Source organism: Grammomys surdaster, unplaced genomic scaffold (assembly GCF_004785775.1).
Source record: "Grammomys surdaster isolate TR1022 unplaced genomic scaffold, NIH_TR_1.0 166, whole genome shotgun sequence".
Classification (NCBI taxonomy): domain Eukaryota; kingdom Metazoa; phylum Chordata; class Mammalia; order Rodentia; family Muridae; genus Grammomys; species Grammomys surdaster.
This window is the reverse complement of record NW_021604614.1, coordinates 7,326,553-7,349,914: the sequence shown is the minus strand read 5'-3', so window position 1 is coordinate 7,349,914 and position 23,362 is coordinate 7,326,553. Positions and strand designations below refer to the sequence as shown.

Below are 23,362 nucleotides of genomic sequence, written 5' to 3'. Positions count from 1 at the left end.
GGGCTGTGTGAATGCACCCTGTCTCTGTTGGTGTTTCATCTGATAAGCTGTTTTATCAGTCCCCTTTAAATTAGGTTTGAAACTGAGCTTCATGTAACCCAGGCTGGCCTCAGACTCAGTGTGTAGCTGAGATTGGCCTTGAGCTCCTGATCCTCTCTCCATCCCCCAAGTGCTGCTTCAGGAGCAAGCATGTGCCTCCAGTAGGCGTGTGCCTGCAGCCCAATGGTTATAAGTCATGTTTGAGAAGGGTTCCTGAGGCTCTGTGTCAGGAAAACGTGTTTTCTTTGACATTATTTTCACTCACTGGCAAGTGTCAAAGGTAAAACTGTTCCAGGTTTTGTGCTTGGCAGTGTAGATCATCAGGTGGACAGGAGACACCATGACTCACCCGCAGCCCCTGTGACACTCTCCACACTGGTGTGGCCACCCTCAGTTCAGCATGGACTTGAGGTTCTTGCTCTTTTCCTGCATCCTGTAAGGGAAGGTGGTGCCTTACCCTCCTTTTGACGTCTTTTACAGATCTGGGTAGAAATTTCTATGTGCTTACTGTTTATGGTTGCTTCCGTCTTTCCTTCTTTTAACTTTTTTGCTTTGGTGAGACCAGGAAATGATTACCTGAAGAGTTAATATTCTAAGTTTTACAGTGTTTAGTTTTGTTTTGCTTTTTTTTTAAAGATTCATTTTAAAGTATACACATCTGTGGGGATTTGTGCACATGAGTGCAGGTTCCCTCAGAGGCCAAAAGAGGGTGTGAAATTCTCTGGAACTGGAGTTGCCTAATGCAGATGGGTGTTGGAGATCAAGCTTGGCTCCCTGGAAGAGCAGGAAGTGTTCTTAATCGATAAGCCATCTTTCCATTCCATATTTGTTGTGATACATAGTGTTTCTGCAATTTCAAAGCAGACTATCCTGTTGAAATTGAGCCTAAAGAACCATTTGCTATATTACCTATATTTTATACTAAATATATTTATTTAACATTAGCTATGTATGCATTTACCTAAGGAGGCCAGAAGGAAACAGAGTTACAGGCAAGTGTGAGCCTGAAGGTGCTGGACTCAAACTTGGATCTTCTTCAAGAACAGTATGTGCTCTTGATGCTGAACCATCTCTCCTGCCTCTGCCCCATCTTTTGAGGTTTATCTTATATACCCTATGTCGGCCTCAAACTTGGGGTCCTCTTTCTTTTATCTCCCAAGTGTGAGGTGGGGTGTGTGTGTATGTGTGTGTGTATAATGTGTATATGTATATATGTGTGTGTGTGTGTACTTCTGCAAATAGAAACTACGAGTCACCCTCAGGTTTAGAAACCATTCACCTTCACTTGAGTGCTGGGGATTGAACTCAGGTCCTCGTGCTTGTGCAACAAGCTCGTTCTCCACTGCGCCTTCTTCTCAGCCCTTTTGTTTTTCACACTAAAGATTTTTTTTAATCTCTGTTCAAATATAAAAACAAAGATACTGTCTTAGGGTTTTCCTGCTGTGAACAGATACCACGACCAAGGCAACTCTTATGAGAACAACATTTAATTGGGGCTGGCTTACAGGTTCAGAGGTTCGGCCCATTATCAAGGCGGGAACATGACAGTGTCCAGACAGCATGGTGCAGGAGGAGCTGAGAGTTCTACGCCTTTGTCTGAAGGCTGCTAGGAGAATACTGACTTCCAGGCAGCTAGGATAAGGGTCCTAAAGCCCTTGGCCACAGTGACACATCTACTCCAACAAGGCTATACCTACTCCCAACAGGTCCATACCTGATAGTGCCACTCCCTGGGCCAAGCATATACAAACCATCATAGGTACAATAGAAAGTTGATGGCTTAGTTCCTGTTACAGGGTTTAACAGCTGTGTAAACATCACTAAGCTGTTTAATAGTTACCATGAACCCACAGACAGTTAAGGGAGCCTTGTTCTGTTCCCACAGTTCTCCAGTATCATGGTTTGAGAGGTCCCTGAATACAGTGCCTGTGGCTCGTAAAAGAAGAGCCTGCTTGAGTTCTTGGCTGAGTGTCTCCTTAGCCTTTCCTCCGTCTGTCTCACTGTCAGGTGTGGCTTTGGGCCTTCATTGAGTAGACGGTAAAACTGTAGCATGGTAATGGCAGTGGACTGGATACTGCCTTTGTGGTGGCAATGGGAAACATTAGCGGGTGGTGTTGGTAGCAGCAGTTCTGGTTGGCGACTAAGCATAGGTGGTGGATCGCTTACGTGGATAGGTGCTGCTGTGGCAGCTGAGGGTGGGAGACCTTGAGCTGGGTTAGAGGTGGGCAAGGAGGCACATGCTCTCGGAGCCCTCGGTTCACACGGAGCTCTTGGGTAGAACCTAGTGAACACAACGCACCTGGGGTCACTGCCTGCTTCCTGCTGCTTCCCTCCCAGTCCTCATGCCGGCATGACTGACTCTCCAGCCCTATCCAAACCTGTGAGCCTGTAGACCCAGGCTCTTCAGATGATCTGACCTGACTTTGGATTTTAGAGGGGGTTGTTTGTTTTGTTTTGTTTGTTTGCTTTGGTTTTGGTTTTTGGTTTCTCTGTGCAGCCCTGGCTGTCCTGGAACTCCCTTTGTAGACCAGGCTGGTCTCAAACTCTCAGAGATCCCCCCACCTCTGCCTCCTGAGTGCTGGGGTTAAAGATTTGACCCACTACTTCTGATTTTGTTTTTTTGTTTTTGTTTTAATGGTACTTTTATGGATGTGTTTTTCTTCTCCAAAGGAAGAAAAACAGAAAACCTGACTGTCTCTTTCCCAGATATCTAAAACCCTGTGTCCTTCTGTGAGTCCCATACATGAGCTAGCCACCTGTTCTGGCTGCAATGTTGCCCTGTGAAACCTTGTAAGGCGAAGTGCGGAGTCCTGTGTTCAGCCCGTCTATTCACTCCCTCCTCAGTCCCAAGACACTAGAGATGGCAAACATGGGTGACTGCACCTAGTGTCATGAGTCTTGAGCTGTGAATGATGTCTTCCAGGTGCTCATGGACTTATGGGCTTCCTTGGGGGTTAACATTGCATTTTACTGGGTTCTGCAACCCACCACTGGTCAGGCCTAGGAGCCCAGAAATTCTGCTGCTTAGCAGGCCTGTTAGAACATGTTCTATAAGAATACAGTGGACACTGGGAAAGGAGAGACAGGACTTATTAGGTGTTGTATGTAACATTTAAGTCTTTCATGGGCCACTTTCTGTGGCCATGGCGTGCCCTAGGCCTGTGCTGGTGTGTCTGTGCTTGTTTGTATTCCTATCTGGTAACCCCAGTCACGTGACATAGGAGAAACCCTGGGCTTTCCTGACTGTTGTCCATTCATCTGTGAAAAAGAAAGGGCCCTCATCTCCCACCTGTGGGTGCTGCTCTAGCACCAGGTCCTGTGTCAGTGTTAGATTCTCCAGATAATTTTCACATGCTGCCGAAGTTCTGTCTCTCTCTCCTTTGTGCCACAGTGTTCTGAAGCTTGGTTTGGGAGAACTTCTTTCCACTTCCAATTGATGGGAGACAGTTACCACATTTCCTGGTAGTTTTTCCATGATTGTGTCTGTCTGTCTGTCCTGTGACTGATCTGGCATTTATTTGGACCTATGGACAGAACATTTCTTGTCTTTCTCACTGGGAAGACTCACAGACTCCTCCCTACTTACTACCTTCCTAAACTGTCCCTTCCTGTTCTGTCTAGAACTTCTCATAGTTCTTGGGAAATCTAATCTTTGGGCTTCCTGTCCTGTGGCTGTCTCTGTCCCACTGCCCAGTTTAGGGCCAAGCTGATGGAGTTTCCAGGGAGAAGGCTCTCAACATAGGACTTAGGCATAGATGAGACCAGAACATTTCCCTTCTGCCATGTAGTCTTTGTGATATGCATACATAACAGGTTGTGGGTTTGAGTTTTTTGTTGTTTGCAGGTGGAGGGGAGTTGTTTGGTTGTTTGTTTGGGCTTGTATGTGATTATTTAGTGCCAGAGTTCAAACCCAGAGCCTTGTGGATGCTAAGCATGTGCTCTGCCATTGAGCTGTACCCCAATCCTTATAGCTATTGTTGATATTGTTGTTTTGTTTTTATTTTATTTTTTGTGACATTGTTGTTTTGTTCTGTTTTTGAAATAGTGTTTTAATATATGGTCTTGGCTAGCCTGGAATTCATAGAGCTCTGCCTGCCGCTGCATTTTGAGTGCTGGAATCAAAAGACACTATGCCAGGCTTACTAAGTATTCAGTAGTGCTGGAATGGTAGTGATGGTTTTAAATGAAAGAGAATGTAAGATCTGCATAGTAAAGATGCAAAGAATGTTGCCTTAGTCTCTGATCCTGTGATAAAGTATCCTGACAGAAGCAGCCTAAGTGGGAAAGGGCTTAAATCTCACACAGTTCTAGGAACAGCCTGTCCTGGCAGGGAAGGCAAGAGGGCAGGAGCTTGAAGCAGCTGTTCACATTGCATCTGTAATCAGAAACAAAGAGGGATGAATGTTGCTGCTGTTCAGCTCTGCTTCTCTACTTACAGTCCAAGATCCAAACCAGGGTGTGGTGCCACCCACAGTGGGCAGGTCTCCCCACTTCTGTTAACAGTAATCAAGATCATCCTCAATAGGCATGCTCAAAGGTCCGTCTGGCAGATGATACTAGATTGTGTCAAGTCGACAGAATTAACCATTATAAATGGCTTTCTCCAGGAGAAATAGTTTTTGTTTGTTTGTTTGTTTTGTTTTGTTTGTTTTTGTTTTTGTTTTTATCCTGGTAGTAGATCATGAGGTATGTTTATATGATACTTTGGGGCTGGCAAGGTGTCTCAGTAGGTGAAGGCACTTGCCATCAAGCCTGACAACCTGATTTTTACTCCTGGGACCCATGTGGTAGAAGAGAACTGACTCCTGCAATTTGTCTTCTGACCTCCACTACAGCACCCACACACATACAGAAAATGAGGTATGTTTTTGTGTTTGAGCTACTGTAGTCACAGTGTTATCATAGCACCTGCTGTTAAGACACGGAAGCTAGCAAGTTGATCTGATCCACCAAGAACCGGTGTGGTGCAGTCATGCCTACCTCTGTGGGTCATGCTGAAGTGATCCTTGATCCTTGACATGTTTATAGAACGGCCTTTTGCAAGTGAATCTTTGTTAAGCCAGAGCTGGTGAAAATCTGTGTCAGGGCCTATGTCCCCGTGCACACTGGATTTCTTCTAACACGGAACCTAGTTTATTGAGAAGCCAGATAACTTTAAAACTATAAACATTGCTCTTCTTTTCAAAAAACGTGCCATTACAATTCATTTGATTGGTGGAGGGGGACACCGTGCAGCACTGTATCTATGTGGCGGTCAGAGGACAGCATACAGGGGTCACTTCTTCCAGGGATTGAGCTCAGGGTCTCAGGCTTAGCAGCAGACACCTTCATCCATAAGCCATCTTGCTGGTCTTGACATGTCTTCTTTTTAAAGTGAGGAGGACATTATTAATTAGCCACTAAATTTCAGAAATTGAGCCACTTTTATTTTATAAGGTATGAGGTCCTGAGGTTACATAAGCATTTTTTCCATGTAATTTTCTAGTGTAAACTCTGTTTGTTGATATTAAAAATATTGTACATTTGTTTATTTGGGGACATTGTGGGCACATATGTGCCACAATACACAAGTGGAGGTCAGAGGTCAGCTCTCAGGAGTCAGCTCTCTCCTTCCACCATATAGACTCCGGTCATTGAATTCAGGTTGTCAGACCTGGTGATAAGTGTATTCACCTGCTCAGCCAGCTTGATAGCCTTGAAATATCTTATTCTTGAATTGGAACAGTAAAACCAAGCTGTTTTATTTTATTAAATCACAGAACTTATTTGTATGTGCATGTGTGTGGGCGTTGCATACATAGACTGATCACACAACTTTATCCCTAGCCACCAACAGCCAAAATGCATGCCATCATCGAGCGCACAGCCAACTTCGTGTGCAAGCAGGGAGCACAGTTCGAGATCATGCTGAAGGCCAAGCAAGCACGGAACTCGCAGTTCGACTTCCTGCGGTTTGATCACTACCTCAACCCCTACTACAAATTCATCCAGAAAGCCATGAAGGAAGGACGGTACACGGTGCTAGCTGAGAGCAGGAGTGAGGAGAAGAAAAGTACGTGGGCTTGTCTCGGGGTGGGGTGGGCGGTGTGGAGGTATGAGGGTCCCATTCTCAGGAGCAAGACTGAAACACAAACTTGAGTTCCCCCACTGCTTCAAACTCACATCCAGCTCTCTGACCATGCTGGGAATAAAGGCCTATGCTGCCACACCCAGCCTGTGTTGCTTTTTGTTTGTTTATTTGTTTTGTTTTTCGAGACAGGGTTTCTCTGTGTAGCCCTGGCTGTCCTGGAACTCACTCTGTAGACCAGGCTGGCCTCGAACTCAGAAATCTGCCTGCTTCTGCCTTCCAAGTGCTGGGATTAAAGGCATGTGCCACCACTGCCCGGCTCTGTGTTGCTATTTAATATTTACTTATTTGTATTGTATGTGGGCCTGTTCTCACCATGGCGTATGTGTAGGGTCAGAAGATAATCTGCAGGAGTCATTTGTCTGCTTTTACCAGGTGGATTCTGGGGATCAAACTCACTGGCTCCCAAAGTCAGTCAGTCAGTCTGTCTGTTTGCTTAAGATTTATTTCTTATCTGGCAGACCGTAGTGATGACCTTTAATCCCAGCACCTGGGAAGCAGAGGCAAGAGAATCTCTTAGTTCAAGTCCAGCCTGGTCTACAGAGTGAGTTCTAGGACAGCCAGGGCTACATAGAAACCTAGTTTCAGATGGGGGGAACCTATATATTTACATGTATGTGTTTGTGTCTTTTTGAGTTTATGCCGCATCTGTTGGGTACCCGTGGAAGCCAAGGTTTTGAGTCCCCTGGGGCCAGAGTTACAGTCAGTTGTGAGCTTCCAGTATAGGTTCTCTGGAAGAACAACTAATATTCTTAACTGCTGAGCCATCTCTCTAGCCCCATGTTTATTTTGGTCTTTGAAACTGTGGCTAATGAACCCCAGGCTAGCCTTGAACTCTGATCCTTTTGCTTCTACTTCCCAAGTGGTAGGATTAGTTATAAAAGTACCCGTCACCAAGCAGAATTTTGTTAAATATGATCTTGATGAGCATATTTATAGAATATAGTGAAAATTTAATACATGTTAACAATTAAACCAAAATGAAGGATTTTGGGAGGTAGAGTTTCAGGCTAGTCCAGAGACTTATGGCTCTCCTCCTGCCTCTGCCTCTCGAATGCTGGGATTGCAAGTGTGTGCCATCAAACCCGATAATCAACATCTTGAATTCAATTCCAGAATCTGGGCCAACCTCTGACAACGAAGAGGAAGATGATGAGGAAGATGGGAGTTACCTGCACCCGTCTCTCTTTGCTTCCAAGAAGAGCAGCCGCCTGGAAGAGCTGATGAAGGTCTTTATCTCCTCCTCACTAGGCTGTGTTTACAGTGTCATGAAATTGCTGTTCCTTTACGTTTGAAAACACAAAGCCTGCCATTTCCTGGTACAGCTGTATCTTTTTTTATCACTGAGGTGTCTACGTTTCTCTGTTCCATGTGGTAGTGAAGCATTTGTTTTCCTACGTGCCTACATTACAGGTCTTGCAAGCAAACAATTGCTGTTTTATTATATAAATAGTGTCGGGGAAGATTTGGAAGCTGTTTTGTTGTGGGGATCGGAATTTAGTAGGATTGAATTTTCTAGGTTTTTTAAAGTGTGTGCTTCCTGAAGCCTTGGTTCCCTTCATAGACAGTTCCTAAATAGGTTCTTTCCCTTCTAGCCCTCCTCTCATCTTGATGAGACTGCCATTTGTGATATAGAAGACAGAATCTGTGAGGTTCTCCACAGTCACAGAGTATAGTTGATGCCTGGGAGGATTGTCTCTTGATTAAGGGGAGGGAGAGAGCTGTTGATGAGAAGCCCCACTGAGGAAGGAGAGAGTATGATGTTTGTGTGAGTGTGTCATGCACACTTTGGTGAGTTGCTGTCTGGTCTTGATGCTCCTCCGCTCTTTGCCTAGAAGTTGTTATGGAGATGAAACCCACTTAGCTCCTTTGGTCCTCACTGCCAGATGGAGCACTGACCCCAAGTGGGCAGGACCTCTGCGTGTGTCCCCAGCTTAAATAACAGTGGCTCTTGGCAAGAGTGTTTGGGTGTATGCTCTCAGGAGTGGTGGCATGTTCAGGGGAGGGATTGAGGATGGTGGTTTTCAGAGGTGCAGCAGGCAGGCTCAAGGCAAGTGTGCTTGTGGGAGTGCTCTTGTGCTCAGGCGTGGTTCTGACTCTGGACTCAGTTCTGCCTCCATGGCCTCCCAGCTCCTGTTGTTTTCTTCTAGGTCTGATGTCAGTGACTGCCTCTGCAGTGGCAGCTTTCACTCTATCTGAATGTGTCCTGAGGTATTCTTAAGGCATGCCCACAGTACTGTAAGGTTGAGTAACTTCTCAACAGCAAAGTTGTCCATGGTTCAGAACGTAGAAATGCTAAGACCACGTGTCTTCTCTGTCCTTAGCCCTTGAAGGTGGTGGACCCGGATCACCCTCTAGCAGCCCTTGTCCGTAAAGCACAGGCTGACAGCTCAGCACCAGCCCCACCCACTGCAGATGGCACACCTGCTCAGCCCTCCCAGGTGGAGTACACGGCCGACTGTGAGTACCCAGAGTGCCCTGTTATGTGTCCAGCTCGCAGCCGCCGCCCTTCACCTCATGCACTCCCTCATCACTCCCCAGAGCTCCTCTGTGGTCCAGGAGGGAGGGACCTGGAGGGCATGTTTGCCTGCCCTGTGACTCCACATTCCTGAAAGGATGAGTCAGGCAAGGATAGAAGAGTAAGCAGCAGCCAACCCTACTTCCCAAAGCCACAGTGACATCTCCTTTAGCTCAGGATTGGCTAGAGCAGCAAAGCCTGGGAAGTGGCACCTATGGCTCAAAACCTTGCTGTGCTGAACACAGCTCAGCCCTGTAAGACTGACAAGAGCGGAAACTGGGAAGATAGCACAGTGTTGTCTGTGCTGTAGAGTTGTTTGGTGCTCCGATAATACCCTGGTATCAACACAGGATTAGGCAGACAGTTTTGTTGAGAACAGCAAGCAGGGATGAGAAAATGTGGGGTCGTTTGTCACAGTTGCTGTGCATGGACAGTCAACCCTTTTTCTACAGGGCTTGGTTGGTTTCAGTGATATCCCTTGCCCCCAACAGATAGGAAAACCTAAGGTTTCTCTCACAGACTGGAGAATCCTGCCTGGAGAACTTGTAATACACTGTAAAAGCTATGTTAATAGTTGTTAATGTTGTATTGTTCCAAGGTATTGTGATAAGGAAAAACTGGTGCCTGTTTGATAAAAATGTACCGTTTCCTTTTTGTATTTTGAATCCAAGCTGCTTGAATAGTGCGTGTGGGACCTAAGAGTAGAGAGAGTTGGCTGTACCGTGCAGGGGATTATGTTTCTTTGGAATCTCATGATTGCTGCTCTCTTGTCTTTCTAAGCATTGAAGGGGAGCACTCTGGACAGTGATCAGAACATCTGTCCTAGGTTCAGTATCAGGCCTCACTGCTGTTCTGAGGCTAAGCATTGTGGGAGTGTGGTGTGAAAGAGAAACCTTCAGCAAAGAAGGGTCAGCCTGGCCTGTGGTGCCCTGCTGCAGATTGCTTTCCTCACGTGAACTGAGATGCCTGCAGGGTGGGCTCTTGTACTGAAGAGGGGGCTACCATATTGAGGATGAACAGTCTGTATATATGCTGGCTCCTCTGCACTTGTGTCTCCACACTGGTCAACACAGATGTGGCATTTGGATGTAATAAAGTAACAAGACTGTATAAAAGTCAGTTACTTGCCAGATGTGGTGGCACAGGCCTTTATAATCTCAGCATTCGGGAGGCAGAGGCAGGTAGATGTCTTGAGTTTAAGGTGAACCTGGGTTACCCTACTGAGACCTCATCTTTTTTTAAAAAAAAAAAAAATCAATTTCTGAGGGAACCTTGTGAGCATATCCTAGGAAAAAAGTTGGCTGGAACTTAGACCATTTCTTGAAATGATGAAATTGATCGTGTTGCGGGGCTATATGTTCTACGTCCTGCTGCATATCCCACAGCAGCAGTTATCCCTGCAGCACTTTGGCAGTTACTGCTGGCGTGCACGCTTGGGAAGAGGTGCAGAGCCTGCCTGTCCCATGCCCTGTGTAGCCTCAGGGAAAGCTCATGAAGGACCTAATCAGTGCAGCAGGAGGCTCTGCCAGACAGTCTGGTTGTACTCCATAGAGGGAATGGTGTGCTGGCACCCACCCCACCTCATGGACGCCTGTGACCTGCTTTTCTGGTTTTTAAGTGTGTGTTCATAGAGTTAGGGAGGTAGGTGTGTATGTGTTTGTGTGTGTGTGTGTGTGTGCATTTGAAGCTATGTGTGTACATGTGTGGATGTTGGGTTCCTTCCTGGATTGGATTATTCTCTACCTTACTGTTTTTGATTGGCCAGCAATCCACAGTGATCCTGCATTTACCCCCAGGAACAAGTCGCAGCACCCAGTTTGTACGTGGGTGGTAGGAATCCAAAGTCAGGCCTTCATGTTTGCACAGCAAGCACTTCACAGACTGAGCCATCCATCTTGTCCATCCCTCCATTTCTGTTCCAAGACTCAAATGCATTGTCTATTCATGTTCCTGTATCCTTTTATAGCCATAGAGGAGAGAGGTAGAAATTGGGAATAGTGAAACTCATTCCATCATTAAAGGGTGGACAGTGCACACAGAGGTCAGCTGTGGTACGCTGTGCCAAGACCCTGTGGCCCAAGCAGGATAGTGGAGCAAGCTGACTCATCCCAGCCCTGTGGTGACTCATCATGTGCAGTCCAGTGAGAAGAGTGGCCTGAGGCAAACTTTGCCAGTGTGGGATACCAGAGGACCATGCAGATTCAAGACAGGGCCCTAGGGCCCCACAGTCCTTCCTGTGGCTCTGAGGAAATCCTGGGCTTGCTGTGTTCTACTTGAGGGCTAGTCTTGCTCACACTGCCCTTGACCAAAAAGGACATTAGGCCTTGATGAGCTATCCTGGAATAAGGAAGAGTGGGCTGTTTAGATACCTGGAGGTGGTGAGAGCAGACAGATATCCATAGGGTTGGTGGATTTCAGATATGTTCCTTTTATCATCTGCAAGGACCACGGCCCTCAGAGCCACACAGCCCTGTGCCCAGGATCAAGAAAATCACTGGGTGCAACAGTGGACTCTGTAGTTTTTTACCACAGAGACAGGCTGGTGGCTAGAGCTTAGAATCAGGGTCTCAATGAAATTGCCCAGAATCGATCAGAAAAGTCCCAGCATCCTTGGCTGTGGGGCTGCTGCAGTTAGGAACAGTCTTGGTTTCTCCAGGGCTCCAGTTCTGCCAGGTACCTGCCTGGAACGCTTGCCTCCCTCCGTACTTTGTCTCTGTGGGTATCTGCTTCAGCTTGTTTCTCCTGGCTTATGGCTAGCTAGGCTGTTAGGGTTGCTTGAGTCCAGATTTCTGGCAAAGGCTTTGTCACCTGCCGTGAAGTGGCCAGAATATGGAATTTTTGGTGTTTCTTTGGCCCATTGCTGGTCATTTGGAGCCATGCTGGCTCTGCTCAATTGGGTGGAACTTGGTTTGTAGCCAACCATTAGGACAGCACTTAAATGCAGCCAAGTAGAGGAAAACTAATTGTGGCTGTTGATTTTAGTTCCTTTGTGGTGAATCCATCCACGTAGAGTGATTAAATTGCTTAAGTGTTAACAGAGAAAACTGCTGGGTCCTGTACAGAGTGTCAGCAGCCTTTCTCCCACTGTTCTTTTTATTTCCAGCATCTCTGTTTCCTTATGACTGTGTGTGTGTGACAGAGTGGTGCCTGTGGGGCCGGTGCTCTTCTACCTTTACTAGGGCCTGGGATAGAGCTCAGGCGATGAAGCCTGCGCAGCAAGCGCTTGGCCCACCAGCCCTCAGCTTATGGCCATCAAGTGGGTTTGACTGGTAAACTCTCACAGTTGGGTAATTGATTGTAATGTTCAGAACCTTGCCTACAGACAGTGGCTTATGGCTTATCCCAGTTTGTATCAAGGTTAAATCTAGCAGATTCTTTGGAGTTCCGTCTTAACCACAGTGTTCTAGAGAGGAGTGGAATGACACTTGAAGAGAGACTTGTGCATATGTGTAAATGATCACCATCATTCGATAACCTTGCTCCTGCCTTGGCAAGTGTCCACCAAGCCTTACTACTTAACCAACGGGACAGGAGCAGGGGAGCGCCTGTGACTGTGAGGCCTTGGGTAGCAATGTCAGGACTCACACAGAGTGAGTGTGACTGGTTTCTGTTACAGCTTGTCTGGCTGATAGAGAGGTTGACACAGAGGATTGTTAATATGAAAGATGTGCAAAGCTTCTGTGGTTAGAGGGACAGAGGGTCATGATGGCTCTCTAGGCCCATATATGCCCTGCTTATCTACTTTGTGTTTGTTGTACTGGTGTGCTAAACAGCCATTTGTCAGTACATGTGGATCCCCCTGTAGATAAAGGTCAGGCCTGACCTGCTCTTGTGCCCTCTTGCTTTACTCTAGGAATGCACAAGGCTCCCGGGTACTACTGAGTAACTTTTAAACCGTTAAGAAGAAGCCTGAAGATGTGGATCAGCAGTTAAGAGCACATATTACCCTTGTAGAGGACCTGAGTTTAGTTCCCAGCATGCATGTCAGGAGGTTATAACTCCAACTCCACGGGATCTGGCACCTCTTCTGACCTGTGCAGTCACAAACACACATAGAAACAAACAAACATACATACATAAATAAAGTCTGATGGCTTGTACCTCTAATTTCAGCACCTGGAAGACAGAGACAGGTAGATCTCTGAGTTCAAAGCCTACCTGTTATACACAGTTCCAGGCCAGACGGGGCTGCTGCACAGTGAGACCCTGTCTGCAGCAGACGGGGTGCTGTACAGTGAGACCCTGTCTGCAGCAGACGGGGTGCTGCACAGTGAGGCCCTGTCTGCATGAGTTGCCATACGTCTGCAGGCCTTGGTTTTCCCATTTGTACATACAGAATGGTAATTTATTATATTCTGAATGAAACATTGAAAATAGTTATTTCTATAGTATTCTAAGATTTCACATTGCAGTGATCAAGTAAAACCTACGGTGATTTGTGGAGGTCTTGTCTTGTACTGTCTTTCTTTTTTTCCTTTTCCTAGTTAAAAAATTCCCTGGTTATCTAAACAACAGTAAGGCAGAATATAAGAAATTTTAAAGGAAGTCTAAGCCGGGCAGTGGTGGCGCACGCCTTTAATCCCAGCACTTGGGAGGCAGAGGCAGGCGAATTTCTGAGTTCGAGGCCAGCCTGGTCTACAGAGTGAGTTCCAGGACAGCCCGGGCTACACAGAGAAACCCTGTCTCAAAAAACAAAACAAAACAAGTCTAATACAGGAGACATAACAAAATATGACTTTGCTATTGGAAGCCTATGAAATAGTTGATGCCTTAACAAAACAAACATACTGAAAACAGGTCTGCAGATGGTAGTGTGGATCGGACACAGACTTCAGAGAGCAGAGTCACTGTCACCAGGCTGACCAGCCCTGCCTGCTGGGCTTGCTCTGTATCTTTTTTACACGCACACACGCACACATTCTCATGCACTGTGAGCATATACATACGCCACAGCACACATGTGGCAGTGGGAGAACAATTTAGTGGAGTTGGTTCTTCTTCCTGGGTTCTGGGACCAGACTCTGATTGCCAGGCTTGCAGGGAGGGAGGGCGAGCTGGTGGGCGAGGGAGCGAGCACCCTTCCCATTTACTGGCCCACTGTCTTTTCTTTTAAAGAGCTTGTATGTGCTCTTCTCCACCCTTTGAACTCTGGGCCACAGCTGCTCCTTGGGCTCCAGAAAAGCCTGTCCCCACCTTCCTCATCTTACGTCCCAGTTAGGGTGTCTGTCGTGGGAAGCAGGCAGGCAGCCAGTGCTGCGGCCCTGCAGTGTAGGCTTTTTATTTTGTTATTTGGAGCCTCAACGGTTTCTTTTCCTCCTGTAATTGCACAGTAGCTCTTTAAAGCACTTGGCTTTTTATCTAATTTTTTCAAAGCATTCAACTTTAAATTCACAGAAACAGCAATTCTCTTCTTATTTAAATTGTGTATTGGTATAAAATTTAACCAGATACATAATTACAATAAGTTTAACTGAAAGGAAATTGTTTAAGAGAAAATCTGGTAAAAAGCAAAAATTTCAACCTTCCAGAGAGGAGCCCACTGTTCCCGGTGTGTCATGCACAGGCTGCTGGGTCAGGAGGAACCACTGCCCCTCAGGGAGCGCCTACAGTCTTAGCACAGAGAGCCCAGCACTAGCTGGCTCTGCAGAGGGAAGTGCAGAGGAGAACCTGAAAGTGGGCACAGCCAGGGGTCAAGAACAGTGTCTGGAAAACAGAGCCAGCTAGAGCCCTGTGGCTGAGGCCTGGCTGGGGTGGCTCTCGTAAGGAAAGAGTGTGGCAGGAGAAAGGACATCCACTTTAAGCCAGTTGTCAACACTTGATTATGTCTACTAATGCTTTTTTGTTTTTAATGAAACTGTTAAGGAAATGGGGGAAATGTTTAATGTACAAATAAGTTTCACAGTTAGATGGGAAATAAGTGACAGTCCCCTCAGAGCCGCCTCAGATGGCTTGCCTAGGAAGGCCCCACAGTGCATCAGGGCATAGTTGGGTTGGAGGACTCGGAAATGTCATACACACAGTCGTGGGCATCATGACCAAAGGGCCTGAATGGAGAAAGAGACGTCACTGCAGCAAAGTGGAAACTGACAGGCAGTGGTTTTATCAGAGGGATTATGGGGGTAAGCAGGCAGTGTGAATGGCATTAGGTATAAGATTCTAACATGCACATCCAAAGCATATCCTGTTAGTCTCCAAGGATACCCATTCTAAGTAAGACTTCAGTAGTGCCAAAAGCTGAGGTGCCTCTGTCTACTGGAGCATAGCGGCAGCTACTTGGATACTTTGCTCCCCTGCCTGCCTCCTGAGCACTGGAGCTTGAGTAGAGCTGTCTGTACTGTTGGGGGTCCATAGAGTGTATGGGTTCTGAGGAAGGAGAGATGGGGGGGGAAGCATGAAGTGAGGTGGAAGAGACATCTGTGTAGGTGACTGAAGATGCACAGTGTCATTGAGAACTGGGAGAAGGAAGCTAGGTGGAGCGGTGGTGGTTTACCTGCCTCTTTGAGCAGTTCCTTGCCAACAGCAACAGACAGGCGGATTTTTGTTTTGTTTTGTGAAGCATGTAACGCAAGCTTTCCTCAAACTCAGCCTTGTAGCCAAGGACGACCTTAAACTTCCTGCTCTCCTGCCTTCATCTCCACAAGCTAGGATTGCTGACATGCCCTGTCACACCTGGTCCGAGGTGGTGCTGGGGACAAACCTAGGGCTTCATGCATGTTAGAAAAAAAGCTGTACCACTGAGCTGTACGCCAGACTCCTCAAGTGTTCAGTATATCTAGGGTTCCACAACTGAGCGAGTGTTCAGGATACCGAGGGTTCCACTCCTGAGCGAGTGTTCAGGATACCGAGGGTTCCACTCCTGAGCGAGTGTTCAGGACACCGAGGGTTCCACTCCTGAGCGAGTGTTCAGTATATCTAGGGTTCCACTCCTGAGCGAGTGTTCAGGATACCGAGGGTTCCACTCCTCAGCGAGTGTTCACAGCTCACACTCACAGTCCACAGTCTCACATGCACGTGCAGCTGTAATCTGCCTCCACAGCCCGCTGCTGTCTAGGCTCAGGGCCCTGTAGGTCTCTGCTCACAGAGCTAGTGGTTCTTTCCTTTGGTGCTTACTCAGGAGCTCAGGATATACCCCAGCTCCTGTGGCTGGCTTCTCACTAATTTTTCCAGATTTGGGCAGCCTGGGAAAAAGAACATCTTACTTATTATTTTATGAAATTTCTTCTAGAAGCTCTTTAAGTGAAGATGTATGAAATTAACAATTTCTTTTATTTCTTAACTTGATGGTGAACCATTTTTCAAGCCCTATTCTTTATTACTTGGCTACTTAGCATAAGTCCTCATAGAAAAGTATAATTAAATTATGTAAGAGGCATTAATGCTGAAATATTGTCCGCTGTCAGAGCCAACAATGCTTTGTGTAATGTTCTATTAATAAAGTTAAAGTATTCCTTGTGACTAAATTTTCTGTGTGTGCACACACAATTGCATGTGAGCAAGGGTACACGTGTGCCACAGTGTTCTTGTGGAAGGTCAGAAGACAGTTGTGTGGGGTCAGTACTTCTACCTTGGCATGGGTTCTCAGAATCAGCCTCAGTGCATCAGGACTGTGCATAAGCAGTTCTACCTGCTAAGCCATTCCCGAGCCCTATCCTAGTTTACATGTTGTTACTATATTTTTTAATTTATATGTGTTGTCACACGTGCAACATAGTACATGCGGGGCGCTCCAAGGATAACCTGGAGCAGTCAGTTCTGCCCTTCTACTATGTGAGTCCCAGGAGTCAAATTCAGTTGGCAGGCTTGGCAGCAAGCCCCTCTACCCACTCAGCCATCTCACTGGTCCATGTCCCAGTGTTTAACAGGTAGGTTGCTGTGATTGTGGCATTTTCTTTTGTTGTTAGTCAAGGAAGGTAGGAAGAAGCAAGGAAGGTACAGCATTTCTTGGCGTTCATGAGCTTCCTTGAGGAGGCTCAAGCCCATGGCACTACCTCACTTCAGAGGAGAGGGATGCCCTACAGCTGCACAGCAAAACCTGAGCAGCGTGTTATGGTGGGAAGATTTACTGAAGCTCAGTCAGACCCTGTGGTCCAAACTCAGTGCTGAACAACTGTAGGTGTGGCTGTTCACCACTCAAGAAGCCCAGAGATGGAGATCCAGAGGTCGGGGAAGGAGCTTAGAGGTGGAGAGCACTTGCAGGGCGGGCATAGGACCCCGGGATCAGCCCCAGCCCCAGTAAGGACAGGAGGTGGTGTTTACGTGTTTTTGTGTGAGAGCGAATGCATTCCTGTGAATTTTTAAAATTAAGTTATTTCCTTCCCAAGGCTTGTTAATAGCTCGGTGGGGCAGCCCTCGCCTAGCACATCCCAAGGTTCTGAGATCACTTTCCCTTTGCTCACCCCTGATTCCTGGTTTTTGTTAGGCATGTTAGCTTCTTGTGGGGGGGCCGTGTGAGGAACGCATGTGTTCTGTCTGTAACTGTAATTCCTGCTTGCATAATCTCACTTCTGTGGCTGGCCAGATTGTTTTTCCCAGCACAGTATCTCCAGTTGAGGTCCGTATGTAATTCATCTCTTGGACATTTTGAGTCTTTAAGCTAGTTTTCTTCAAGGGCTCTTCAGAGGTTTAAGTGAGAAACAGATGCTTGCTGGTAACTGATTGAGGATACCTGGTAGCTACTGTACTCAGAGGACTCAGGAAGTAGAGGCAGGAAGCTCTTGTATTTAAAGTCAGCCTGTCACGTACATAGAGTGAGACTGTTTCAAAAGAAAGAAAAAAGCCAGCCTTCAACCTTCATATAAAAGAAGACCATGTCTGGGCCTGGGTGTGAGGTTTTCAGGTAACAGTTTCTGTCCCTCGGAGTCTTGTGAACCAGAGCCCAGTGTAACCCTTGACACCATGGAGAACCCTGGGCTGGTGGGTACCGGTGTTACTAGTTGACTGGTTTTTGTCTGCTGAGTCTGATGCTGTTTTCTTAACTTCTTTTATGTTTGAATGTGTTGGCTGCCTTTTGACATAGCAACACAGCATCTAATGAGCCACATGCACCTACAACATAGTGATTCAGCCCTGAGTTCAGGAAAGGGCTTCAGCATCATCTTCCTACCCACTAGCTATGTGCTATGAGCACCGGGGGACTGCCTCTGCCTTCAGTGTCAGTTGCTTAGTCAGTCTGCATGTGTGCCTTTAGTAGCTGTTGGTCCCTTGTTTGTTGGACACTTTCAGTACCACTTTCTGGCTGTTGATCTGCGCTTCTTTCCTTGTGAGTGTCCTGTTCCCTGGTTGTGGCTTGCTTCTCTTTGGCATCAGGTGATTATTTCTGTCTTTGTGATCCTGTTCATGCTGCATTGCTTCTGTGCTCACACGTTTCGGTCCTCTTTCTAAGCTGGACAGTGGGCTCAGGGCTAGACCTTCTTAGGACTCAGCCTCCAAACACGTCACCACGAGCAAGATAGTCGGACAATAATAATATTTTGATATGACTTCTGCAGTCGTCCATGAAGGTCACATCTGGGCCACCAGGTGCATCTGCAGCATCCACATGTTTAAAAAGACGTAGAAGCAGGAGGATTACAAGTTCTACATGAAATGCTATCAGAGAAACAATACAGAATCTCTGTGTAGCCATCAGGATTTGAGAATCACATATTTTCCATATTGTAAAATAAAATAATGATTTTCCTTGTTTGTTTTTTTTTTTCTTCCCTTGAGTTGTTTAAATATATGAATAGGACCTGGAGCCTGTTAAAAACCAGACGGCAAGCCCACACTGACCCCTGCTTGACTGACAGTGCCTGATCCTCTCTATTCACTTAGCTTCTGGCCTTGCTTGTTTATGTTGCTGTGATAAGATATCCTGGCAGAAAACCCCCTGCAGAGGGAAAGGATCTGTGCCGCTCACTGTCGCAGATCTCAGTCCATCACAGCAAGGAAGGCACAGTGGCCAGAGCTTAGAGCAGCTGGTCACATCACACCCACCGTCCGGAACAGAGAGATGGCTGTGCCTAGAGTAAATCGTGCTGCCTGGAAGGGACCCTGTCTCAAATGATGATAAGGTGGGAAGCAGTTAAGGAGGATGTCAGCTGAGGCAGGTGCATGGCGTTGGCTTCTGATTTCCACATGTGTGCATGTGCTCACCTTTACTCGTGTGCATTTTAATTGAGTTCAGAGAGGCTTTTCTGGAGGGAAATCTGATCCAACAAAAGAAAGGGTTTTTTGTTTTATTTTTGTTTGTTTGTTTCTTTGTTTGTTTGTTTTAAACATGTGGATACTGCAGATGCATCTGGTGGCCCAGATGTGACCTTCATGGATGACTGCAGAAGTCATTCCAGTTTCCATTTTCAGGCTGGTGATGCCAAAACTAGTCTTTTCTTGAAGACGCTTTCTTTTAAAAGTGTGTGTGTGTGTGTGTGTGTGTGTGTGTGTGTGTGTAAGAGAGAGAGATTGATTTTGTGGTTTTGTATATATATGCATTTGTGTGAAGGCCAGAGGATCTTAGAAATGCCTACACAGTTTCCCCCTTTTAAGACAGTGTTGCTAATAGCCTGGAGCTCACCAGTTAGGCTAGACAGCCTGGCCAGAGTCCCAGGGATCCATCCTCCTGGTACCACTTTTCCTAGCCCTGGGTTTATAAATACTCACCACCGCACTATGTATTTTTTCTATAGGTTCTGGGGCTTGAACCCAGGTCCTCATGCTTTTTGTGAAAGCACTGCATAACAGAGCCATCTCCCTGGCCGTGGGGACAGTTTGTGAGACACTGGCTTGTCTGGAAGCCTCAGCAGGGCAGATAGACGTATGTGGCAAATGATGTTCATTTTCTCGCTATATCATAGTGTGTGTACCCTGTTAGCAGACCTTGGCAACTGTCTGCTGTGATGGGACAGGCTCGAATCAGTGTGCTGGGCCCGTCAGTTCTTATGCACTTGCAGAAATGAGAAGGACAGAGACATTTCTCTATTTAAAAGCTGTAGACAGTGTATATAATAAGGCGTTTGGAGGCTCCTTGACCTTATTTTTACCCTCTGCAGTGGAAGACTCTGTATCAGAAAGTACTGACTGCTTAAGACTAGGAAGGGATCGTTTGGGAATTCCTGAGAGTCAGGTATCTGAGTTCAGAGGATGAAGCGAGGGATGTAAAGAACTGAGCTGACTGCACAGAGAAGAGAGACGTGGATTCTCAGCTCTGTTCTTCTCTCTGCCACCTCTGGAGAGACACCCTGAAGGTTTGCAGCATCCATTCTCTGTGAACTTTGTTGTCCTGACAAAGAATGACTCAGCAGTGACAGTGACTGCTGTTGGTGCCAACAGATGTGCTCAAGGCACCGTGGCCTCCCGAGGGTAAATTTTTAGTGTGAAGGAAGTAGGGCCTTGCGGAGGCAAGAGAGATCCACTCACCTCACAGAACCTGCTGCAGCATGCAGATAGCAACAGGCATCTGTTGTCAGGGAGAAGAGGGTGAGGAGTTGCTCATTGACTCTGAGGTTACTATGGTAATAACCATCCTGACACTGGTCCTGGCAAAACACAGCCATGAGAAATGACAGCTTTTGGCAGCAAGCCAGGCTGTGGTACTTCAGAGCAAGCCTTCCCAGCCAGTCACCTACAAGCTTGCCTGAGTTTTGCATTGTGGTGTGATGGCCTCCTTGTGGAAGTGGCTACCTTGTGGATAATAGGGAAGTGAGCGAGTGCCCTGGATCTCCAGCTTGGTTGGGCTGAGAGGTGCAGGGGGTGAGCAAAGCACACTGCTGGCTGGCTGGAGAGTGTTTCCTGAGAGACTGAAGGGAGTGAAGGACACTGTTGGACACCGCAGTGGTTGTGTGGATGTGTCTCCACAGTTGAATGGATTGACAGGACTCTGATCTAATCTGGAGGTAGTTTCTTGATGACTGTGAATATGACAGCATTATTGGGAGGGATAGAAGTGAGAAGGTGGGACCTTTGAAGGACATGGCATTTGTCCTGGCTTCTTTCCATAGTCTTTTCTCTGTTCACCATAGTGTGAACTAAGTAGCCCTGAAACCATGAGCCAAGATGACTTCCTTCCTTCCCTATGGACTTTAACCTGGGATTTTGGTCACAATAGTATGGGTGTGTACAGTATCGCAGTGGTAAGGAGTAGATCTGTAAGATATTGGGGTGCAGCCACTGACATCACGAGGATAGAAAAGAGCATGAAACCAGGGGGAAGGATTGCCACAAATAGGACAGCCAAGCCTACAGAGTGAGATCCTGTCTGAAAACAAACAAAATCAAGAAAGTCACAGTTGTGGGATCAAGAAGAGCTGTTACCCCACTGACTTTTTCAGCTTTCAGGAAGACTTGGAAATTTTCAGATACCAAATGTAAAAGCATTCTAACCAGATTGTTAGAAAAAGCTGCCTTGCTGAAACAAAACCCATGGTGTTGAGAAAACAAAGATAAGTGTTTCTGTAGAAAGCACTGCAGCCCTTGGCCAGAGCTGTCAGCTGAGCCACAGTGAGCTTCAGCAGCCCATGTCTGCATAAGACGTGTGGTGGGTGCAGCCTGTGGTTTGAAGACATTCATAACAGGGACACCAGCCCCAGCCCTGTTAGGTGAGGCTAACCCAAGAAGAGTGCCACTCTCCTCCATGTCCACCCGGACTGATGGAAGTAACAGTCCCTTGGCAGCAGCTTTGATGATAGTTTTAGTTCTGTCAAAGTGGACATTTGGAGCTGAGCATATCAGCACACATGTCTGTAGTTACCCAGCAGCCCGGACACCAAGGCGGCCAGAGTACAAGAAGGAAAAACTGGCTGTTTGCTTTATTTTTCTCATTATATAAGGTATACATAATGTCTTCAATTTTACCCGTAAGTACACAGAAACACAATCTGTGTCTTTCTTTTTGTTACACATTGTAATTTTTTTGTGTATCTGTATATGTGTGGGTATGAGTGTGTCATGGCATAAAAATGGAAGTCCAAGGATAACTTGCAGGAATCAGGTCTCTCCTACTGTATGGCTTTTGGAGATCAAACTCAGGCTGTCTGGTGTCTGGCATGGCGAGCCAATACTTTTACCCACTGAGCCATCTTTCCAGCCCCCCAATATCTGTCTTTCTACAGATGTTTAGAAACCTCTACTCTCAATCCCAAATTGTGAGGTAACTTCTCTAAGTATCCATATGTCACTTAGCCACAGGGATGTGTTCTGAAGACGACAATGTCAGGAAATTTTACCTTATGATTGTATCTTGGAGTGTGTGCAGCCACCCTCGCGACATCACCGGTAACAGTCTCAAGGAACCCTCATTGCCCAAGCAGTATGCAGTTACATTCTCATTTCCCCTGTTTTTATATGGAGCCCTGCACACTTCAGGAGAAATCTGTTTTGTTAAGAAGCTGGCTTTTTAGTATACCATTCTTCTTGGGAAACACTTGGTGTTGGTTTTTTGTTCTGGTTCTTCCATAAAATGTTATGTTGTTAGCTTCATGCGGAAATGCATCCGTGTATTTGGGGTGACAGGAGAGTTCTTATACAAATCAGGAAAAGCCAATGTCTGAGGGCAAAATAGATAAGTGGGTGGGTAAAGGGGTGGGGGTGGGGGAGGTGGTGGAAGGATTAACAGTCGAGCCAAGGTTGCCAGTGGTGCTAACGAAGAATTCGACTAGGAATGTGCCAGGGGATGGCGTGTCTGGGAGGGTGAACTCCAGGTGCTGCTGAGACTGGTCAGCCATAGACTAGCACAGCAGTTTTCTCAAACAGCAGCAGGGAACCTTCTCAGCACACTCTGCTGCTTGGCCGGCGGTGGGCAAGAGGCAGTCAGGTGCTCATTCAAAGACTCTCCTTCGTTGTGTCTGCTTTCAGAGTGGATTGATTTGTCCTGGGTAGAAATTCCCAAGTCCAGCTGTGTTTGCCAGCCTATTCCTCATCACAGTGCTGTGTCAGCAGCCATGTGCCCCACACTTTAATAGATTTCTTTGGTTCTTCACATCTTGATAGGAGCAGTAACCTCACCACCATTTCACCAAGGGTCCTGAGCCCATGGCTCCATCTTGGAAACTGTCCTGTTGTTCAGATGACTTAGCCTGTTGGTTGCATGTACTGAGGAGTCTGTAGTATCCAGATAACTGACACACATCCTTCACAAACGGGTAGGGGGCAAAGGGTAACTGATAGGGAACATCGAAGGCCTTAATGCCAGGTTTTCAGGAGGCTGAGGAAAGAGAATGTAAGATCAAGGCCTACCTGCTCTACAGAGTGAGTTCCAGGCCAGCGTGGGGAACTTACTGAGAATTTGCTTCAAACTAATAAAGGAAGATGGACGTCTCAGTGGTTAAAAGCACTTGGTCTAGAAGCATGAGGACCTAAGTCTAAATCCCCAGTACATGCGTAAAAGCCAGACATGGCTGCACATGCCAGTAACCATAGCACGGGGTTGGAGACAGGAAGATCCCAGGAGTTCATTGGCCTGCCAGCCTAACCAAAATGGTGAACTTCTGATTTAGTGAGAGGCCCTGTCTCAGAACAAGAAGGCAACTGAGGGTGAGACCCAGTGTCCTGCTCTGATAGCCACATTCTCGCATGCATGTAGCACATACACACCACACATACCACACTTAAAAGTAAATAAATTAGAAAGAGTACTGGAAATGTGGCCCACTGGCAGGGTGTTTGCCTAGCAGGTGTGCATGCAACACACACACACACACACACAC

General features: G+C 46.7%; 1 protein-coding gene across 6 annotated transcripts in view; it reads left to right on the top strand.

Annotated features, from left to right (window-relative positions):
- Positions 1 to 23,362, top strand: part of Sfswap (splicing factor SWAP) — a 68,493-nt gene that overhangs the window by 6,272 nt on the left and 38,859 nt on the right. For all 6 annotated transcript variants that reach the window (XM_028766256.1, XM_028766253.1, XM_028766252.1 and 3 more), the window contains 3 exons: positions 5,866 to 6,091; positions 7,283 to 7,395; positions 8,491 to 8,626. In XM_028766256.1, coding sequence (XP_028622089.1) covers positions 5,866 to 6,091; positions 7,283 to 7,395; positions 8,491 to 8,626 — 475 coding nt within the window. The remainder of the gene's footprint in view (positions 1 to 5,865; positions 6,092 to 7,282; positions 7,396 to 8,490; positions 8,627 to 23,362) is intronic.